Consider the following 20,381-nt stretch of genomic DNA (forward strand, 5'->3'; position numbering starts at 1 on the left):
GTCATTCATTTCATTACCTATAAAATATAATCATCAAATATACTTTTATTATTATTTTTCTGAACAAACTGCTGTTTACTAGATCAATTAAGAATAAGAACATTTAAAAAATTATTTTACCTTCATTTATTCATTCCATAACATTTTTCTGGTTTTTATACAGATTTGAGTTTCTAATTTATATGACTTTCCTTCTCTCTGAAAAGCTTCCTTCAACATTTTTCTTAAGGCAGATCTACCAGCAATAAATTTCCTCCATTTTATTTCTCCTTCACTTTTGAATGATAATTTCACTGGCAATAGAATTCTAGATTGGTGTTTTGTTTTTTCCTTTCAACAGTTTAAATATTTCACCCACTCTCTTCTTGCTTGCTTGGCTCTAAAGAGAAATCCAATGTAATTCTCATCCTTCCTCCTCTAGAAGTAAAGTATTTCCACTGCCCCATGACTTCTTTCAAGATTTTCTGTCTTTGCCATTCTGGTTTGAACAAACTTTTTGGTATTTATCCTATGTGGCATTCTCTAAATTTCCTGGACCTGTGGTTTGGTGTCTGTCATTAATTTTGGAAAACTTTCAGCCATTGTCTCTTTACATATTCTTTTTTTTCTTCTATATCTCTTCCCTTCCCAGGATCTCCATTACAGTTAGGTTACACCTTTTGTAATTGTCCCACAGATCTTAGATATTTTGTTCCATCTTTTTCATTGACTTGTTTTTTTGGCATATCTTCAAGTTCATTCATTCTTTTCTCAGCTATGTCCAGTCTACTGATGAACCCATCAGAAGCATTCTTTATTTCCATTACATTGCTTTCAATTTCTAGTATTTTATTTTTTATTATTCCTTAGAATTTCCATATCTCTGCTTATTTTATTCATCTGTTCTTTCATATAGTCCTTTTTCCATTAGATCCAGGAGCATATTAATCCTAGTTATATTAAATTCTTGGTCTGATAATTACAAAATCTTTGCCATATCTGAGTTTGTCTTTAATGTTTGGTTTATCTCTTCAATTATGCTTTTTGGTTGTTAGCAAGTCATAGTTTTGCTGTTGAAAACCCTACATGGAATATCAGGTAAAAGGAAGTTAGGTAGATTGGCCTTTACTATGAAATTTATAATTGTTTGGCTAGAGATAGGTATGCTATTTTTTGCTGTAGCTGTGGTGTCTGAAGCTAAAATTTCCTCTAGTGTCCTTGTTTTTGTTTCTCTTGTTACTTTTGGATATCCCTAGTAACTCTTTAACTAGGGTCTGAGGCTTGCACTTCTCTTAGCTGTAATCCTCTTTTATTACCCGAGAGTCCTACTGATGTGGTGATATGGCAAGGTGTGGGAGAAGAGAAACATGCTATAGTCCTGTGATTAGGGATCAGCTGTTTTGTGAGACTGAGTTGAGCACTTTTCTTCTCTCACACTGAAGGCTAAAAGGGGCTGGCATTGGGTGTTCCCTGTTCCCTAACGCACATTAGGCTCTGGTAAAATAGTTTCCCTTGAGGATGGATCTTGTTAAGAAAAACAGAAAGCTCTGGAAGTATTTCAAAAGGGTTATTTTTCCTCTAGCCATGCAAAAAGCAAGATATTTTCCTCTGATCTTCACACTGATAATCTCTTAGGCTCTTGGAGTTGAAATTCAAGAAAGTTATGGGGCCCCTCGAAGGCTGAGCCTCCTTTGCAGTTTTTAACTCTCAAGCAGGTCCACTAGAGCCTCCAGCAGTTCCTCACTTGCAGTTTAAAATGCTCCTACTGATATTGGTTGACTCCAGCTGTGATGTTGACTTCAACTTCTGGCTTTTGTTCCTGGTAAACTGTGATCCTCTGGTAAGCTGTGACTCTCTATAACTGTCTGTCTGTCTCTCCCACTTTCAGGGCAGCAGTTTGCCTTGTGGCCTCATTTCCCTGGTGGATCTAAGAAGAGTTGTTGGTTTTCAGTTTGTTAAGCTTTTTTTCTTACTGTGAGGATGGATGCTTCCAAGCTCCTTACATGTTGGACCAGAAACTGAAAATCCTTTGACATTCCTTCGTAAATTTATGCTTAAAATACCTATCATAATTGAAAAGTGCTAGTGTCAAAATCTCAGTGTATTCTTATTCTCCAAAAATTCAGACAGATATACATATTTATTTTCTGTTTTGATCCTTGAAAGAAAAGAAAAAGAGACTCTTTAAATGTCTGTTATCTGCTAAGCACTTCCTTCCAAATGATATGCTTTTTTGTTGTTCTTAGAATAGATAAAGATGGAGAAGAGGAGGAGAACTAAGAATAATATTAAGCCAAGAATCACTTACTGACCACTAGGTCTTGTTATATAGTTTGATGCATTCTTAATTATCTGAATCTGATGTGTTTCACTCTTTAAAAGGCTCAACACTCTATGTTACTTAGTACTAAAATTTCAGGTTTTATCCTGCCTCCTCCTGAGTCACTGTTTAACTTCCTACTATAAATATGGGTTAAGGGTCAATTGCATCATTTTCAAGTAATCTTTCAGCCTACTTAGAAAGTTCTGCAAAGTGACTTGGAATGAAATTTGAACACTTACAAAGATTAGAGAGTAAATATGATTGTTTGTTAAGGTTTAGTCACATAATAATCATCTAAATGCATTTGTTAGTGGATGTTTATAAAGAGGATAATTTAAAACTTTACCCCATAAGAAATTTTGCTTTTCAGAATTGTTAGTTAACAAAATTGATTAAATTAGGGCATATTATTTAGCTCCTTTTTGATTATGTGAAAACACAAACAATACTACTGCTTTCCAAGTTCACATGTGTGGGTAAGCACAAATATACATACACACACATAAAATATTGTATTTTATATATTTTTGAAAGGAAAAGTAAACTCTGAGCAAATGTAATGTCTATTCAAAAATATCTTTGCTGATTGAATTAGCATTCTGCTGTAAACTTTAAAAAATGACTTAGATTTGATATTATAAAAGGCTCACTTTTTTGTTGTTGTAATAAACACTATACCCTTCAGGTATGATCACTGGCCAGAGAGAATTTCTTACCAGTAAAATAAAAAAGAAAATGGTTGAAGATCTCTGCAATCATGCTCATACACAAGTGTGGGAACACTGTGAGCAGTTTCACAGTTGAAAGCAAAGAATATATGTGAATTTATGTTAACATAATAAGCAGTCTTGGATAGTTAAAACTTGCCAACCTTTGGTAGAAGCCTAAGTAATTACCACTAGCAGTGGCACAAATTTGGAGGTAATAATAATGATAAGAATAATGAAAACACAACCCTGACAATACTAATGGCTAACATTTATTGATGGTTTACTATGTGCCAGGTATTGTTCTAAGTACTTTACATGTACTATCTCATTTAATCATGCCCTGATTCTGTGGTTTAGACATAAATGAGTAAACTGAGGCACAAGTTACATGACTTGTTAGTAAGTATCAGAGCTGATACTTAAGCTCACTCTTAACTCTGGAATCAGTGTTCTTAACACTGAGTTTTAAGAACATTAAATTAAACAATTTTTAATTTACAGAGTCATTCTTTTCACAATTAAGAAGGAAAACATGAGTAACTATTTTTGGTCTTTTCCTTTTTTCAGGCATTTCCCATGTTACTTTTCAAGAAGGTATGCCATTTAGAGTTGTAGGTCTGGGGGGCGGTGGGGCGGGGAGTAGCATTAAGATCAATCTTTAATCCTATCTCTATGGATTTGCTGATGAGTTAAAAATAGGTGTTATATAAATTGATTTTTGTCTTATCAGAGTTTAATCTATGTAGACCATTGTTACGTAGACCATTGTTTTTACATGACAATATAATTGAAATTTACTCAGATATCCACATTAATTTATAATCTGAAGCCAGATTGTAGCAATATAACTAACAAGGCAAAGGTGAGAAGTAAAATAATCTAGTGTCAAACTGGAGATATGTGTGCAATGCTCCCTTGTTGGACTCAAAACACATTTCTTTTTCATTTCAAAGACTGATAGGCTTGAAAAGTAGGCTTCAAAAGCCAAGTAGTGATTTAGTCTTATCCAGTAGCTTGCAAGGTCATGTTAGCAAACAGGCAATACTGCTGCCACTGAGTTAACTCTGCTGCAGGTCTCCTGCTTGGGTCTTCCTTAAGGGTTTTCCTTCCTTCTTTCCTGTCTACACGGTGATCTCAATTCAAGGTGGTAAGTCTCAAACTAAGGGTCATCTTTGCCTTTTTCTAAATTCATCTAAGATTATTTTCTACTCTTTGAAAAGCAACAAATATATAACTGTCCACCTAAAGCCATTTTTCCTACTCCCCCCCCCCCTTTGAAATTCAGGTTTCTACTTTTATTAAAGTCACTTACACCTACTTGTATTGCTTAAAATAATTTCAGATTTTAAGAGTTCCTGCCGCCTTAACGACTTCCCTTGAGAGGCTTACAGCAAGAGGAAATTGTTTATTTTATATTTGCATTCGTATTTACTCAGGAATCAAACTTCATCACAGAGAAACTTAATAAAGAGATAAAGAGAGTACCCTAGTGTTACATGGCAAAGGGTGCGGTCGGTGACATGGCCTGGTTGGGTAACCTGGCAAGAAAGACCCCACTGTGACACATCTGAGTAGAAGGACCAGGATTTGCTGCCACGACGCAAAAAAGTCTGCTTTTTTGAACTGGGACTTGGCAGAGCGGGCGGCAACCCTGCACAGCACAGCTGCCGAAAAGGGAGCTGGAGTCTTGCTGCACCGGCAGCAGGAAGTGTGATGCAGGCTTGAGACCCAAACACCGAAATCCCTTCTCAGCAGCGCCTCCCAAAGCCAGCCACTGCTTTCTCTAGGAGAAGGCGCAGAGTCCCCAGACCCAGTCTGGCCGCACCCCATCTCCTTTCTCTTGCCTCCGCAGCGGCACACAGACGAGCACGTGAGCGCGGCAGCGCGTCCCAGCTGTGCCTCAGCTGACCGCCTCCTGATTGGCTGAGACAGACGTGGGCTGGGGTGGGGACTGGCCGCCTGCGTCCCTCGCCATTGGCTCTCAAGGAACCCGCCTCCCCCTCAGGTGAGGCGGGCTTGCGTGAGCGCGCGCCGGGCTCCGCGGGCACGCGGTCCCCCTACACTCCCCTCCGCGCGCGCGCCCCCGCGCGCGCCTCCGCCCTTGCCCGCCCCCTGCCGCTGCCTCAGCTCCTCAGTGCACAGAACCGCCTCGTCTGAGGGGACGCGAGGATCGCCCTCGGTGCCGCTTTGGCCAGTGCGTCGGCCCGGGCCCTGACAAGCTGCCCCAGGGGAGGCTCTTCCGAGCCAGAGTTGGACCTCGGCGATTGCCCTCTGCTCTTCCTCCTCTGATCTCACGAGGGGTTTCCCGCCTCGCACCCCCCACCTCTGGACGTGCCTTTTCTCCCCTCCCCGCGTGTGGAGGGAGCCAGCGCTTAGGCCGGAGCGAGCCGGGGGGCCGCGGGCCGTGAAGGCATCGCGGGCACCGATTCACCATGGAGGGCGCCGGGGGCGCGAACGACAAGAAAAAGTAAGCCCACTCCCCTCCGCCGGCCGCCTTCTCCCCCCGGCGCCCCCGCCCGCCGCCGGGGGCTCGCGGGCCGGCCTCCGCGTTCCGGGGGGCCGCCTTTTTGTTTCTGCCTCTCCCCCCTCCTCTCTTTCTCCCCCAGCCTCGCCGGCCGGGCTCCCCACTGTCCACGTCGCCATCTTGTAGTGGGGGGTGGGAGACGCGTCTAAAGTGCTTTCAGGGGCCGGGGGCCGGGGGCTGGGCCCTGCTCGCCTCCTTTCCCGGCAGCCCGGGCCTCGCATCGCCCTCCCAACCCGCCTCAAACCCCCAGCCTGCCGCGTGCCCTGCTCCGGGTGGACTTCCCCCAGCCTGAAAACCCCGGGAAGAGAAATGAGCCGCAGCTTGGTCGCCGCCACTTGCACCCGAGCTTCCGCTCCTTCCCGCCCCCATCCTCTCCTGTTCCATTGAAAACTCGGCCCCGGGGCGGCCCTTGCACGCAGGTCCTGGCTTCGGTATGGGTTCGGGGCCCTGGGTTTCCGACCTAGGAGCTCGCGTGGTTGGTTGGGTGAGATCTTGCTCTGCGGTTGTCCGGCCAGGCGGGTGTCTTTGCCTTTGTGCATTAGGGATTTGCCGCGATGGCCTGGGATGCTAACTTTTTCGTTTGCACGTGCAGGTTTGGTTTGGTTTTGTTTTAATCGCGTTGAAAAACTTGTCTAGAGCAAGACTCGGAGTAACGGGAATTTAGAGAAATAGTAACATTTTAATGAGAACGTCGGAATTGGATACCTGTGTTTCTATCACCTGTCATGAGAGCCCAGATGTTATAAGTGAATTATATGCTTCATTCATTCTTGAAAATATCTTAGTGAAAACGTAGCGGGTGGCTAAATTCAGGCAAACACTTTTAATGAGGTTGGGGGGGTATGTGATCAGAGCAAGTGAAATGCAGCCCTAAAATGTTACGAAGTTTTTAGATTGACCCGACTGATTTTTCTGAAATTGAGGTATATTAAAATATACGCAAAGTAAATAAATAACCATCTTGTTAGAACTTAATGCAAGTTTTAAAAACACCTCGAAAAATAAAAAAATAAAAACACCTCGAAGTTTGAGTCTTAACTGGTACATTATAGGATTAAGAATTGTGAGTCCAACCAGTGGAATTAAGTGAACCCCCCCCCCCCAACCCCACCACCCCGCCACGTCCCCCCACCTTTTGGTCCACTCTGGTATTTTAACCTTTGAGGAAATTATTTTAAGGAATTGAAGATTGATGCTAAGAGTTCTGGTTAGTAGGCTGGCTTTACTGTTAAGTCCTTGCACTCTTCTGGGACAGATTAAGTGCCCTAATCAGTATCAGCAGAAGATAAACTTGTTTATGTTCCTGCGATTTTGTGGATTCTTTTTTGGTCTTTCTCTAATAGAATGATAAGTTCTCAGTTTGTATACACCAGAGAAAGCGTGTATAAAATTTAAAAAGTGAGTAAACAGATCTAGACCCAATTCCAAGAGTTGCCAGGAATTAATTGCAATTAATTTTGTAGAGGTGATTACAAGGCTTTTGATGAAATGATGAGGCTGCTGTAAACCTAAGGCACATCACCTCAGTGTATTGTCAATAGTCTGTCCTTAGTGCTAAAACATATATAACATTGTACATGAAGTTATGCACCATTCAGTGTCGTTTTGTATGCCTTATTGTACTTGTATCTTCTTTGCAGTTCATAAGTTGAGAAGAGCATAAGCAGCTTTAATATAAATGAATTAATTACCTACTGCGCTTCACTCCCAAGTCTAAACCAGTTCTTAATTTTCCTCAGTCCCATTTGTTATTTGCAAAATATTCTCATTTGAAAATTTAGCATAAACTTGAATTGGATTTAATGGTTCTTATTACAGAAGTTGTTTTAACTGGTAAATTAAGTTAAACACAACAAATGGTACTCAACAACTTATAGGTGCTCTTTGTTAAAAAAGTCTTTTTTTTATCCTTTTCTAACTAATAATTTTAAAACTTTTAAAAAAGAAAACTGGGAGATTGAGGGGGTGAGATTTTTCTCCTTAGAATTTTTCCACTAAATGAGCCTGTAGGGTGCAGGTGGGGGAGACAAATTTGTCTTTTCTTAAAGGAGGGCTAGGAAACTCAAAAGCTAAAGGATTAGAAGAAATCAGAACAGAAGTTGGGTATGGTTATAATAGATTTCACATAGGAAATTTCATGTTGACTGCTTAGTAACAGGGATTGGATTTAATAGCACATTAATATTGAATTTTAGATTTCAGTGGAATGTCAAGAGGTTCATTGTTCTCTTTTAGGTTTCAGGGTAGATTCCTTCAGAGTTTTCAAAACATAGTTGTATCATTAAAGTAAAATCTCTGAGAATGGATATTCCTTAACTTCTTAACTTTGGTCATTAAAAATCAAGAACCTCTCATTCACTAGTGAACATTTTTCTTGTTACAGTTTAACTTTGATTTCTTCTTTGAAGAGGTTGCCTGATGGTTAAGAGCTTAAGATTTGAACCTGACCCCTCTGAGTCCAGCTTTTTACTTGTTAGCTTTGTGAGCCTGGGCAAGTTATTACTGAATGCTTCTGAGCCTATTTCCTCCTTTTTAAATGATGATAATAATAGCAGCCATCTTAGAGGTTATTGAGAAGATTAAATGAGATAATGCCTAGTGTTTGGTTTAGGAGTCTTGGTAACATTATATACTTGAAAGTAGATGTTATTTGTTAAAGTTTTAATTTGAACTTCCACAACACTTAAAAACTTTTTTTGTTTGTTTGTTTTGCAAGTCCTTCCAAATATTTGTGTTACTTCCTCTTCTCCCTACTTTTCTTTTCTTTATCTCCTAAAAATGAAAAGACTGTCATTGGACCCAGAAGTTTAAAGGGATTCTTTTTAGTTAAAACAGGACCTGAAGTATGTTGGCATCTAGCATCAAGTATTCTTGAGCATCTAATCTAGTGTCTACGAAAGCCCCCCTTTTTTTTCACATTTCCTTACCCCCTTGTTTCCACCCCAAATAGGCTACTAAAAATTTTCTCTGGACTTCAGAGACTGGAGTCATAATCACATATACTAGTCAGACAGTTCATTTTAGCAGGGTATGTGCAAGGAACTGCAGTCTTACAAATGGCAATAACCTTTTTTTTTTGTCTTGATGCCAGTTTGAAGTAGACAGTTTTGTAAATGTTAATCTTTCCTAAATATGATGAGTTGATAAGTGTGGTAAAACATATGAGTCTGCATAGTAGAAAAACTGTCCTTTACTTATGAATTTGTCCAGAGGTAAGATCATTGGCTTTATCTCAAGGCAAGGCTTCAAGACTGTATTATTTAAATGGTTCTTTGTAGCTCAATTTGTATAATATTTATATTAGTGCACTCTTCCACATGTATGTGTTTACTGAACTACCACGTTGTTTTAGATTAAGTGGTAGTTCATTACTGTGGTCCACTACGAAGCATTTTGTGCAGTTTAGATAACATCCAATCTTTCTACCTATTGACTTTTATTGTCTTTGCAGCTCTATTGGGGTTTGGGCTCAAGGTAAAGATTTTGTGGTGACATTCTATTGTTGTATGTTAAGAATGATGTGTAGAAGGCTGAGGGATTAGGCTCTCGACTGATTTTTTTCAGAAGAGCTTGTAACAGTCTTTATGTTTGGTGGTAAAGTAAAAACCTTACTATGCATGAGTGTTAAAAATTTGGGTTAGATTATTGTGCTTGTGTATAGACTTGTCCTCTTAAAATATAATTTAAAAAAATTTAGATATTTAAAGTACTATATTCTTTCCTTGTCTGAGATTAGTAACATACGTCTGGTTTTCCAAGCAGGAGAAAACACTGACTTAAATGTGTTGTTGGGTTAGTTTTCTATTAAGAAATTGATTTTAATTCATAAGAAGAATGCTCTTTTTGCCCCTTGTTTGTTTCTTTCTTTCTCTTTTTTCTTTTGTAAACATTGGGACTGATTATCCAAGTTGGTGGATTTTATACTCAGCCTTCTGCTGTTTGTGATGTATGTGTTGTGTATGTTTTCTGCTTAACTAGAGGGTTAGAAAAAAGAATTTGAAACTAAGATAAGCCACTCTTCTTGTTGCTCACTATTTTTGGTAAAAGTATAATGATAATTTTTAAATTTGTTATAGGCCTTGGAATTTTAAAAATAATTGTATCTCTGTTTCTTGGAGCATCAAAAAATTAAGTGTTTTGTATGTGCATTGAATTTTATATTAAAAGTTGTGTTTCCTGCAGTAAAAAATAATAAACATATCTTTGCCAGGTATGATTCTTTTAGAAAAAATATAAAATTAATTATATAAAAACATTTATAAGTGATTACCTCATATGACTTTTTTTTTCTCCCATAACTTTTAAAATGATTATGGGGTTTTTTAAGTTGTGGTTTTAAAAAACAACACAAAATTTCCCATCTTAACTATTTCTAAATGTACAACTCAGTAGTGTTATGTATATTCACATTGTTGTATAACCAATCTCCGGAACTTTTTCACCTTGTAAAATTGAAACTCTATTAACTATCCCCAATTTCCCCCTCTTCCTACCTTTTGGCAACCATCATTCTGTTCTGTTTCTTTGAGTTTGACTACTAAATTCCTCTTATAAATAGAATCATACAATTTTTGTCATTTTGTGACTGGTTTATTTCACTGGGGCTTCCCTGGTGCCTTAGATGGTAAAGAATCCACCTGCAATGTGGGAGACCTGGGTTGGGAAGATCCGCTGGAGAAGGAAATGGCTACCTACTCCAGTATTCTGGCCTGGAGAATTTCATGGACAGAGGAGCCTGGCAGGCTACAGTCCATGGGGGTCACAAAAAGTTGGACATGACTGAGAAATTTCCAGTTCACTTATTTCACTTAATATAATGTCCTTAAGATCACCCATGTTGTAGCATGTGTGAAAACTTTCTTCCTTTTTAAGGCTGAATAATGTATAACACATTTTGTTTATCCTTTCATCTTTCAGTGGACACTTAGATTATATCAACAAAAATAGTCAATAAACAATCTATAATAGAAATAGGAAAGGGTTTTCTTTGAACCAAACTGAGGACTGTAGCCCAGAAGACAGCCTCCTAGATTACTCTGAGAAATTGCTCTGGAGAAGCATGGTTTCAGCACAGTTTATGTCTTGTCAGAACAATAGGGATACATTCATTCAAGGTTTCAAAAGAAAAAAAAACAAAACAAAACAGATCAGCATGTACACAGCGAGTCAGTATGGCCTTGGCACCTGGGAAGGGAGTCTTATCATCCAAGAAGTACCAGCTTTGGCATCCCAAAAGGAGGCATTTAATCTTTTTTCCGCCAAGTATATTTTTTAACTGAAGATATCACTTGTAGAACAAAAATACACATAACTTTTAAATCATTGGATGAAAGAAAACACCATTTACCATAGAAAACAAATGGTAGAGAGCAAGGAAAGATGAGAAAACAGCACAAGGCAAAATGACAGAACTGAAATCATACTTCTGGTCAGTGTGCCCCCCCGCCTTTTTTTTTTTAAAATAACTAAAGCATATGTACAGTGTATATTTGGTAAACCACTGTCTGTTCTAGTTAGCATAAAATTTAAGTTAACTCTTGTACAGCCAGAATGATTTCTTCATACCTCAATATCAGTTGCTTCCACTTGTTGACCATTGTGAATAGTGACTCTATGAACATGGGTGTGCAAATATCTCTTGGAGATCTTGTGTTCAGTTGTTTTGTATATATACCCAGAAGTAGATTGCTGGATCATATGATAACTCTTCTTTTAAATTGTTTAAGGAGCTGCCCATACTGTTTTCCATAGTGGCTGCACCATTTACGTTTCCACTTACAGTGCACAGGGGTTCCTATTTTCTCCACATCATTCCCAACACTTGCTATTTTTTTGTTTGTTTGTTTTTATGATAGTAGCCATCATAATGGATATGTTGAAGTGGTTGTGTTTTTAAGGGTTTGTTTGTGGATAATTAACCAACTTAAAACAACAGAGAACAGTTGCCACTAGAAGCTTTATCAGAAGTGAGGTTAAGCATCTATGAAATGAGAAGTAAGTTTTTCTAGTGACTCTGAAAGATTTGATGTACCAGTACTTTCTCAGAGAAGTATTTAGTGTTTAAAATGGTCTCTACCTGTTATATTGTTGCTGAAGTCCCATTTCTTAGTAACTTTGTTTTGAAGTACTTAAAACAATAATTGAAGTGACTTACTTATATTAGAAAACTATTCTCAAGATGTTATGTTTTCTTTGCTCTGGTGATCTCACCTGTTATGAGTGTCTTCATTTAAAAATTTTACTTGGTTATAATATTAAACATAAAGATTATTCCCAAGTGTGATTTTCAAAATTTATTGTTTTGTAAATGGGACAGAATTTAGTAATGGAATATAACTCACTGTAGTTCTTGCAGTTCTACTGTAGTTCTACCTATTGGTTTGGAAGTTACAGTATTTAAAATGACTACTAGTTAATATTGAGTTTCCCCTTATTAGTGACATTTCCGTGTGCTTCTCCACTTTTTCTAATAGTTTGTGAGAATTTATTTTTCCAAATGAATCATACTGTGGTAAACATAAAGTTTAAAGGCAGAACGTTTAAATCTTTGAGTGTATTTCTGTTCTTATATATAGATCTTTTCTTGAGAATTCAGATGCTGAGCAAATTTCTTTAAAGTGATTCCTTCCTCTTTTTTTCAGTTGTGAAATTAAAACATTTCAATGAATAAGGTCACAAATAGACCTAACTTAAAACTTGTAATGTAAAAGAGATTACTGGTATACAGTGACCTCTTAATAAGTATTTGAATGAATAAATAAACAATGAGAATAACTGAGTGAACAAAGAAAGCACAGAATGATTTTAAGAGGATTTTTTAGAAGTCATCATTGCTCTTCCATGTTGCTCTTTTCATAGGAATTTTTGTTACGCTAGGGCATCTGCATCTGTTGTGCTACTTTAGAACCTTCTTGAATCTTGAGTTTTAATTTTTTTGTAACTTGGAGGAGAAGGGGACGACAGAGGATGAGATGGTTGGATGGCATCACCGACTCGATAGACGTGAGTTTGAGCAGGCTCCAGGAGTTTGGTGATGAACAGGGAAGCCTGGTGTGCTACAGTCCATGGGGTCACAAAGAGTCGGACATGATTGAGTGGCTGAACTGAATTGATTAATACCAGATCAGAAAACACATTGTGTTAATAAATATAGCTATGTAACATGTACAAGCCTTGAAAATAACTCAATACCCTATCTTAAGGTATCTTTAAAACTAATTCTATATATACAGTGTGTGTTTATCTTAGTTGCTTAGTCATGACTGACTCTTTGCAACCTGATGGACTGTAGCCCCCCAGGCTCCTCTGTCCTTGGGATTCTCCAGGCAGGAGTACTCGAGTAAGGTTGCCCTTTCCTTCTCCAGCGCACCTTCCCCACCCAGGCGTCAAACCCAGGTCTCCTGCATTGCTGATGGAGTCCTTACTGATGGAGCCACCAGGTACTCTCCTATGTATGCAGAACACCAAATAAAAAGTTTATATTACTAAGATGCATATGTGTATGGTTGTGGAAAATCAGGTAGGTAAATGTGGAAGATATCTACTTTTGTTTCATCTTTAGCAAACATTTGGAGAAGGCAATGGCACCCCACTCCAGTACTCTTGCCTGGAAAATCCCATGGATGGAGGAGCCTGGTAGGCTGCAGTCCATGGGGTCGCTAAGACTGAGCGACTTCACTTTCACTTTTCACTTTCACGCATTGGAGAAGGAAATGGCAACCCACTCCAGTGTTCTTGCCTGGAGAATCCCAGGGACGGGGAAGCCTGGTGGGCTGCCATCTATGGGGTCGCACAGAGTCGACACAACTGAAGTGACTTAGCAGTAGCAAACATTTCTTACAATCTACTCTAAATGTCTAGTAAGTTTAGATCAGTTTATATTCTCTAGCAGTATTTGAGAGTGCCCTTTTCTTACACTTGATCATCATTATTTGTTTTTAAGATGAAACACTGTTTGTTAGTATATTAGGATTCTTTTTATTGCAAGTGATGAAACACAGCTCAAACTAGTTTCAGAGGCTGGATGGGGAGGCTGTTACTAGCCTACACAATTTGGCTTTGGTTTAAGGGACAGCTAGACCCAGTATCTTAAGTGATGTCTTTAAAATGTAATCTCAGGCTTTCTCTTGAATTTTACTTGGTTTATATTTTGCTTGATTTGCATGTTGCCTCCTTCTGCCACCGACAGTCTATTAATATGGTATGAAATATGGCCACTAAGCATTCCCATGCTTGCCTCCAAACAGTTTGTGATGATAAAAGGAAAAAGAAGAAAAACTCACTCTGTCTTCTAGCATCTACATATCAGTCTCCTGGATGAATGCCAGTTTGCCCTGCTTGGACCATTATTTTTAACTATGTCAATGGAGTTCTCTGATTACATGAGTCAAATATCATTTTGTATATTATTTGATTGCCTTGATGTAGATTATTAATTATCTCTTTATAAAGGACTCTTGATCAGTGCTGGTATCCTAATGAATGGGCTGTAGGTTTTTGTTGTAAAGTGCTTGAATTCATGTGGTATAGAGTCTTCTTTCAAGCCTTGTCAGTCTACAATTGTTCTTGCTATGTGCCTTTGGGGAAGCTTAAAATCTCTTCTCTGGACTCGGGTTTTCATTTCATTTCTTTAAGAGAAATGTCATAATGACTGACTACTGGCTAAGAGCTTTGGCTCTAGAGGCTGGCTGCTTGCTTTGCTCCTTCAGTTGTGTGACCTCGCACAAGTTGCGTTACCTGTCTAGGTCTCACTTTGTTCATATGTAAATTAGGATGAATAATTGCCTTATAGGATTGTTGTGAGGGCAAATAAGATATTAACCCATGTGGAGCACTCATAACAGTTCTGGGCATAAAGTAAGGGCTTAATAAACTGGAAACCATAATTGGTTTCATACAGTTATTATATTTATTAAGTTGTTTTCAGAAGAGTTCCAGTTCCTTGAAATCTCATGATATTATTTAGAATCCGTCACATTCTGACAAAGGCTGATGTCCTTTTGAGCTAAACCATCAGTGAACTTATAATAGTGGTAAGAATAGTTAGTGCTGCTTTTCCTCTACATTGATATTTTTCTATGAACGTTTGGCCATTGAAAATTACATGGACATACTTTTTTTGTACAGACATTCCAAAATAATCTTTTTCTACAGTGGTAATAGTAAAGGAAGAAAAATACTCTGAAGTTTATTTATTTGGTTGTTAGAGAATGGAAAATTAAGAAAGCCTCCTTTTCCATGCATTTTGGGGGTCAGAATTTCATTAAAGGTCTATTTAGTCTGTTTGCAGAGAAGAGTTGGAAATTGCCTACCTTTGCAGTAACATAGCTAAAATGTTTAAATGAGTTATGTTTCAAATCAGTAGAGCCTTCATTAGGGGTGGAGGAAGGGATATTTTCTTGGATAATAAGTTGATTTATTTCAACGGCTCAAAAAATTTTTTCAGCCCTAGACCACTGCTCTTAACACCTAAGCACCATGGCTTGTAACAGAGTATTGCACATTCATTTATTCAGCAGATATTTGTGCATCTTATTTGTTAAGCAGAGCAGTGAATTGTTGATGGCTCAGGCCATAGTTAAATATTCAGTTTTTGGTATTAACTGATTCATTTATTATGTGTTCCATCTTTTACTTTTTAGTACAGTGTGATTTTAGGTTTGAGATTCTTGCAAAATAATTGACTTTAGGATTTAAGTATTATTAGTTTAATATAAACCGTCACAGGAATATCCTCTATAATTGTGTTTACAAATTTGCCAATCTACTCTGAGAATTTTGTTTTTCAGTTGCTCAGTCATGTCTGACTTTTTGCGACCCTATAGATTGCAGCACGCCAGGCTTCCCTGTCCTTCACTATTTCGCTGAGTTTGCTCAAACTCATGTCCATAAGTCAGTGATGCCATCCAACCATCTCATCCTCTGTTGCCCCCTTCTCCTCTTGCCCTCAATCTTTCCCAGCATCAGGGTCTTTTCCAGTGAGTCAGCTCTTAGCATCAGGTGGCCAAAGTATTAAAGCTTCAGCTTCAGCATCAGTCCTTCCAATGATTATTCAGGATTGATTTCCTTTAGATTGGCTTGATCTCCTTGTAGTCCAAGGGACTCTCAAGGGTCTTCTCTAACACCACAGTTCAAAAGTATCAGTTTTTCAGGGTTCAGCTTTCTTTATGGTTCAAGTCTCACATCCATACATGACTACTGGAAAAAGCCATAGTTTCGACTAGACGGACCTTTGTTGGCAAAGTAATTTCTTTGCTTTTGAATACTCTGTCTAGATTTGTCATAGCTTTTATTCCAAGGAACAAGTGTCTTTTAATTTTGTGGCTGCAGTCATTGTCCGCAGTGATTTTGGAGCTGAAGAATTTTCTTAAGAGACACAAAAAGCACATTTTTGCAGCTTTAAATGTTAGAAAGTTCTTTATTCCAATATTTCTCAATCCCAACTAATGTTTAGATCTCTTTTGGAGCAAAGTAATACTTGTAAACCTTTGAGATGTGCCTGCTGCTGCTGCTAAGTCGCTTCAGTGGTGTCCGACTCTGTGCGACCCCATAGACGGAAGCCCACCAGGCTCCCCTGTCCCTGGGATTCTCCAGGCAAGAACACTGGAGTGGGTTGCCATTTCCTGCTCCAATGCATGTGACCTCAACATGATTATACCAGATTTAAAAATGTAACTCTGTTCCTTTTAGTGATTGTTTGGTACCAATTTGATCATAAACATATGCAACCTCAAACACAGGAGGTTTGTAGCAAGAATAGAGACCTTATAGAGATCGTCTAGATGATGCAGAACATGCTTTTTTTCCCCTTTTTTCTTACATCGCCACCAAAATAAGAATAAAAATTTGAAATTCTCAGAGTTTACCTTCAGCACTACTTTCACTCTATTGAGCAAAGCCTGCCATGTTAACTCCCGCTTATTACTCTCTGAAATTGCATAAATTGCATAATTGCATAAATTTGCCTTCTGTATGACATCCTTTTCAAATATCTGAAGGTACTTGTGTCTCTTCCTTCTATTCCTAAGTAAAAACATCCTTAAATTTCTTTATGTTTTAATTTAAAAATTCTTTGTTAAGCTTCTGATTTGTGGAAAGGCATAGGCCATATTAAATACAGGGGCATTATTCCTAGGTGGAATCTGAGAGCTGTTGCTTAGTAAAAGTGTTATTTATCCTCTTTTTATAGACAAGCAGGATCAGAGGGTTAGTTGAAATTTTATTTTGTAACATTGGATAGGATGGGTTAGTGTAGGTGGAGAATCAAGCCATGGCTTCAGAAGAGCTTCTCTTTTGTCATTATTTTCAGAAACGTCATCATGGTCAGGGTTTAGAACTAAATAGGAAAAATCTTCAGGATATGATTTCTGTGTATATACCTTTATTCTGATACATGTGTTTTCCTCCTACTATATGAGAAAAAAACTTGATTGTTATAACTTATGTATCTTGTTATATTTTAAGCAAATAATTAGAGAAACTTCTTTCTGGGACTTTCCTGGTGGTCCAGTGATTAAGACTTCACTTGCCAATGCAGGCCTTGCGGGTTCGATCGCTGGTTAGAGAGTAAAGATCCCACATGCCTCAGGGCTGAAAAACTAAAATATAAAATGGAAGCAATATTGTGACAGATTCAACAAAGTCTTTTAAAGTCTTTTAAAATGCTCTACGTCAAACCCTTTTTTAAAAAAAATGACACACTTTTCTGAATATACACATGCGTAAAGTGTAATGTCACTGACCTTGATTACCAGTCTCAGTTCTGTTACTATCAGAAAGCATATGATAAGGGAAATGGAAAGGGATTGACAAGGTGAGAAGGGAGGTAATGCAAAGGGAGAAGAGTGGTGGAGTAGGTGATATGATTTTGGGAAGCCTTAAATCACAGCTGTTTCGGAGAGTGAGTCTCAATGCTTTGATGTTTGTGACATTCATAGAGAGTTTTAAGAACTGACTTATAAAAAATTATTTCAGAGAACTGAAAAAATATTGCACCATTGTCACATTTTTCATTTAGTCATCTTTACTCCGTGGTAAAGAATCCATCTGCCAGTGCAGGAGATGCAGGAGACAGGGGTTCCATATCTGGATCAGAAAGATCTCTTGGAGGAGGAAATGGCAATCCGCCCCAGTATTCTTGCCTGAAAAATCCCACGGATAGAGGAGCCTGGCAGGCTACTGTCCATGGAGTCGCAAAGAGTTGGACACTACTTGAGCATGCATGCAAACCCTAATTATGCTCTGATCTTTTTGAGGAAAAGTTACTGGTTTTACTGTGCACACACTTTATTACTGACTTATTGAGTTGTACCTCTAGCTTCTTATTCCCAGCAGTCGTATCTTGCTCTCCCAGCAATTTTACTGCTCGCTCACTTGAGCATGCATGCAAACCCTAATTATGCTCTGATCTTTTTGAGGAAAAGTTACTGGTTTTACTGTGCACACACTTTATTACTGACTTATTGAGTTGTACCTCTAGCTTCTTATTCCCAGCAGTCGTATCTTGCTCTCCCAGCAATTTTACTGCTCGCTCAGTTCAGCGTACTCAGTCACTCAGTGATGTCCGACTCTTCGCTACCTCATGGACTATAGCCTGCCAGGCTCCTCTGTTCATGAAATTTTCTAGGCAAGAATAGTGGTGTAGGTTGCCATTTCCTACTCCAGGAGAATTTTCCTGACCCAGGTATCAAACCCAGGTCTCTTGTGTCTCCTGCATTGACAGTCGGATTCTTTACCACTGAGCCACCTAGATAGCTAGTGATATATATATGTAGTTATAGCTAAAAATAAGTTTTTTCAGTTTTCAAATTTGCTGGCTAGCCTGTTAAATTTCTGCTATGCTGCTGCTGCTAAGTCACTTCAGTCGTGTCCGACTCTGTGCGACCCCATAGACGGCAGCCCACCAGGCTCCTTGGTCCATGAGATTTTCCAGGCAAGAGTACTGGAGTGGGTTGCCATTGCCTTCTCCAAAATTTCTGCTATAAGACCTGCTAATAGTTGTCAAAGTGCTATAGCTTAAGAATCACCTGGGTGTTTAATTAATAGAAGGATTCTCAGGTGTTCACCTCCAAAGATTCTGACTTGGTAAATTGAGGATGAGACTCAAAATATGTAAACTTTATAAGTACCCATAGATGAAACACAAACCTTGAACATCTAGGAATGCTCATCAGAATCACCGGGAAGATTGTATTTTTATTATTATTTTTTAATGGACTTCATCTGTTCTTCCAGTTTTATTGAGATATAATTCACACACAGAACTGAATAAGTTTAAGGTGGGCAGCATAATAATTTGACTTATATACATCATGTAGTGATTACCATAATAAGTTTAGCAAACATCCATCATTTTACATAGATACAAAATTTTTAAAAAAGTTTTTTCTTGTGATGAGAACTCAGAATTTACTCTCAGCAATTTTCATATGTAACATATAGCAGTGCCAATTTATTAATCATGTTGTACACAGAAAATTGTAGTTTAAACCAACATGCCAAGCCTACGATTTGAATTTCCAGGGTTGGGATCTAGGCACAAATATCTGGGGAGAAAAATTCTATTGGCAATTGTGATGCATACCTCAGGTCAACCATTGATTAGTCTAAGTCCATACTGTATTTTATAGTGACGTTTTAAATACGTGGCAGTGTTAATGTCTTACAGTCCAGATATGTTGTCTGTGTTTGTAAAGAATTTGGGCAGATTTTTTAAAGAGAAGGTATTTAGTAAACAATTTTGAGTGTTGAAAAACAATATTTTACTTCTCTGGGCATTTTTGAAGGACACAACAAAGTATTTTCCTAGAGCAGAGGGGCTCAAGGTATTCTCCAGACCAACAACTTTGCTATTACCTGATAATTTATTAGCATTACAGATCTTTAGACCGATCCAGTCTTTCACATTGGAAACTCTGATTGTGAGGGCAGCTAAAGTTTGAGAACCTCCATCTTAGAGTAATAGCTTCACATTTTTTGGTTTAATTTATCTAGTACTTTATATATTGTACGGGATCAGAGATTTTTTTTTTTTTTGAGAGGCTCAAGACTGATTCTAAACCAAGAGAGAGATGATTTTTAAATCATTAGTTAAGAAAAACAAAAGCATATTCTTTTTCAAAACAGAACTTCAACACATACACACACAATCATGTAAACAGATGTAAGTCTATTAGCAAATTAAGAAATTTAATTAGTGCATAAATAGGATATTTACATATTAAAGCTATCTCAGATGTGATACAGATTTCATTTTCAGAATGTACCCTCTAATTTCAAACTGATTCGGTTTTTTCTTTCTATTTCACTGGAACATTAGAAAATAGTGTTAAAACTAAGCACGTTGTGAGATTATTTGAAGGTGAATAATCTTTCTCTAATTGTGGACATAAGTTGGACATATTAAGTTGTAAATGGCAACCTGCTCCAGTATTCTTACCTGGGAAATCCCACGCACAGAGGAGCCTGGTGGGTGACAGTCCATGGGGGGTCGCAAAGAGTTGGACATAACTTAGTGACTAAACAGCAACAACTAAGTAAGATAATGATCATCTAAACCAACAAAATTTTAAGCTGCTTTCAAAAATAATACAATTGTATGTATTCTCGATGTTTTTTGTTGGAAACAAACCATTTCACCTGTTTTTTGAAATTTCAAATTAATTACAAAGTTTAATTTTCAGAATCTGAAAATTGATTAGAATGAGAAACTGAAAATATTGAATTATATTGTTTACTCAGTTTTACTTTCCATTCCCTGGAAAAAGTATGATTGTACTTGCTTTATTCCAAGATGAAGAAAAAAAAAAATTAACTTGTTTTCAGTTAGTCTTTTTGGGAAACAACT

The 20,381-nt window shown here is 38.1% G+C and overlaps 1 protein-coding gene across 1 annotated transcript in view; it reads left to right on the forward strand.

The window, feature by feature from the left end:
- The first annotated feature begins 5,169 nt into the window (after nucleotides 1-5,169).
- HIF1A (hypoxia inducible factor 1 subunit alpha) overlaps nucleotides 5,170-20,381 on the forward strand; it is a 45,770-nt gene continuing 30,558 nt past the window's right edge. Inside the window, exon 1 of the mRNA XM_052646435.1 lies at nucleotides 5,170-5,479. Coding sequence (XP_052502395.1) covers nucleotides 5,445-5,479 — 35 coding nt within the window. The 5' untranslated portion in view covers nucleotides 5,170-5,444. The remainder of the gene's footprint in view (nucleotides 5,480-20,381) is intronic.

The sequence above is a fragment of the Budorcas taxicolor genome, chromosome 10, assembly GCF_023091745.1.
Source record: "Budorcas taxicolor isolate Tak-1 chromosome 10, Takin1.1, whole genome shotgun sequence".
NCBI lineage: Eukaryota > Metazoa > Chordata > Mammalia > Artiodactyla > Bovidae > Budorcas > Budorcas taxicolor.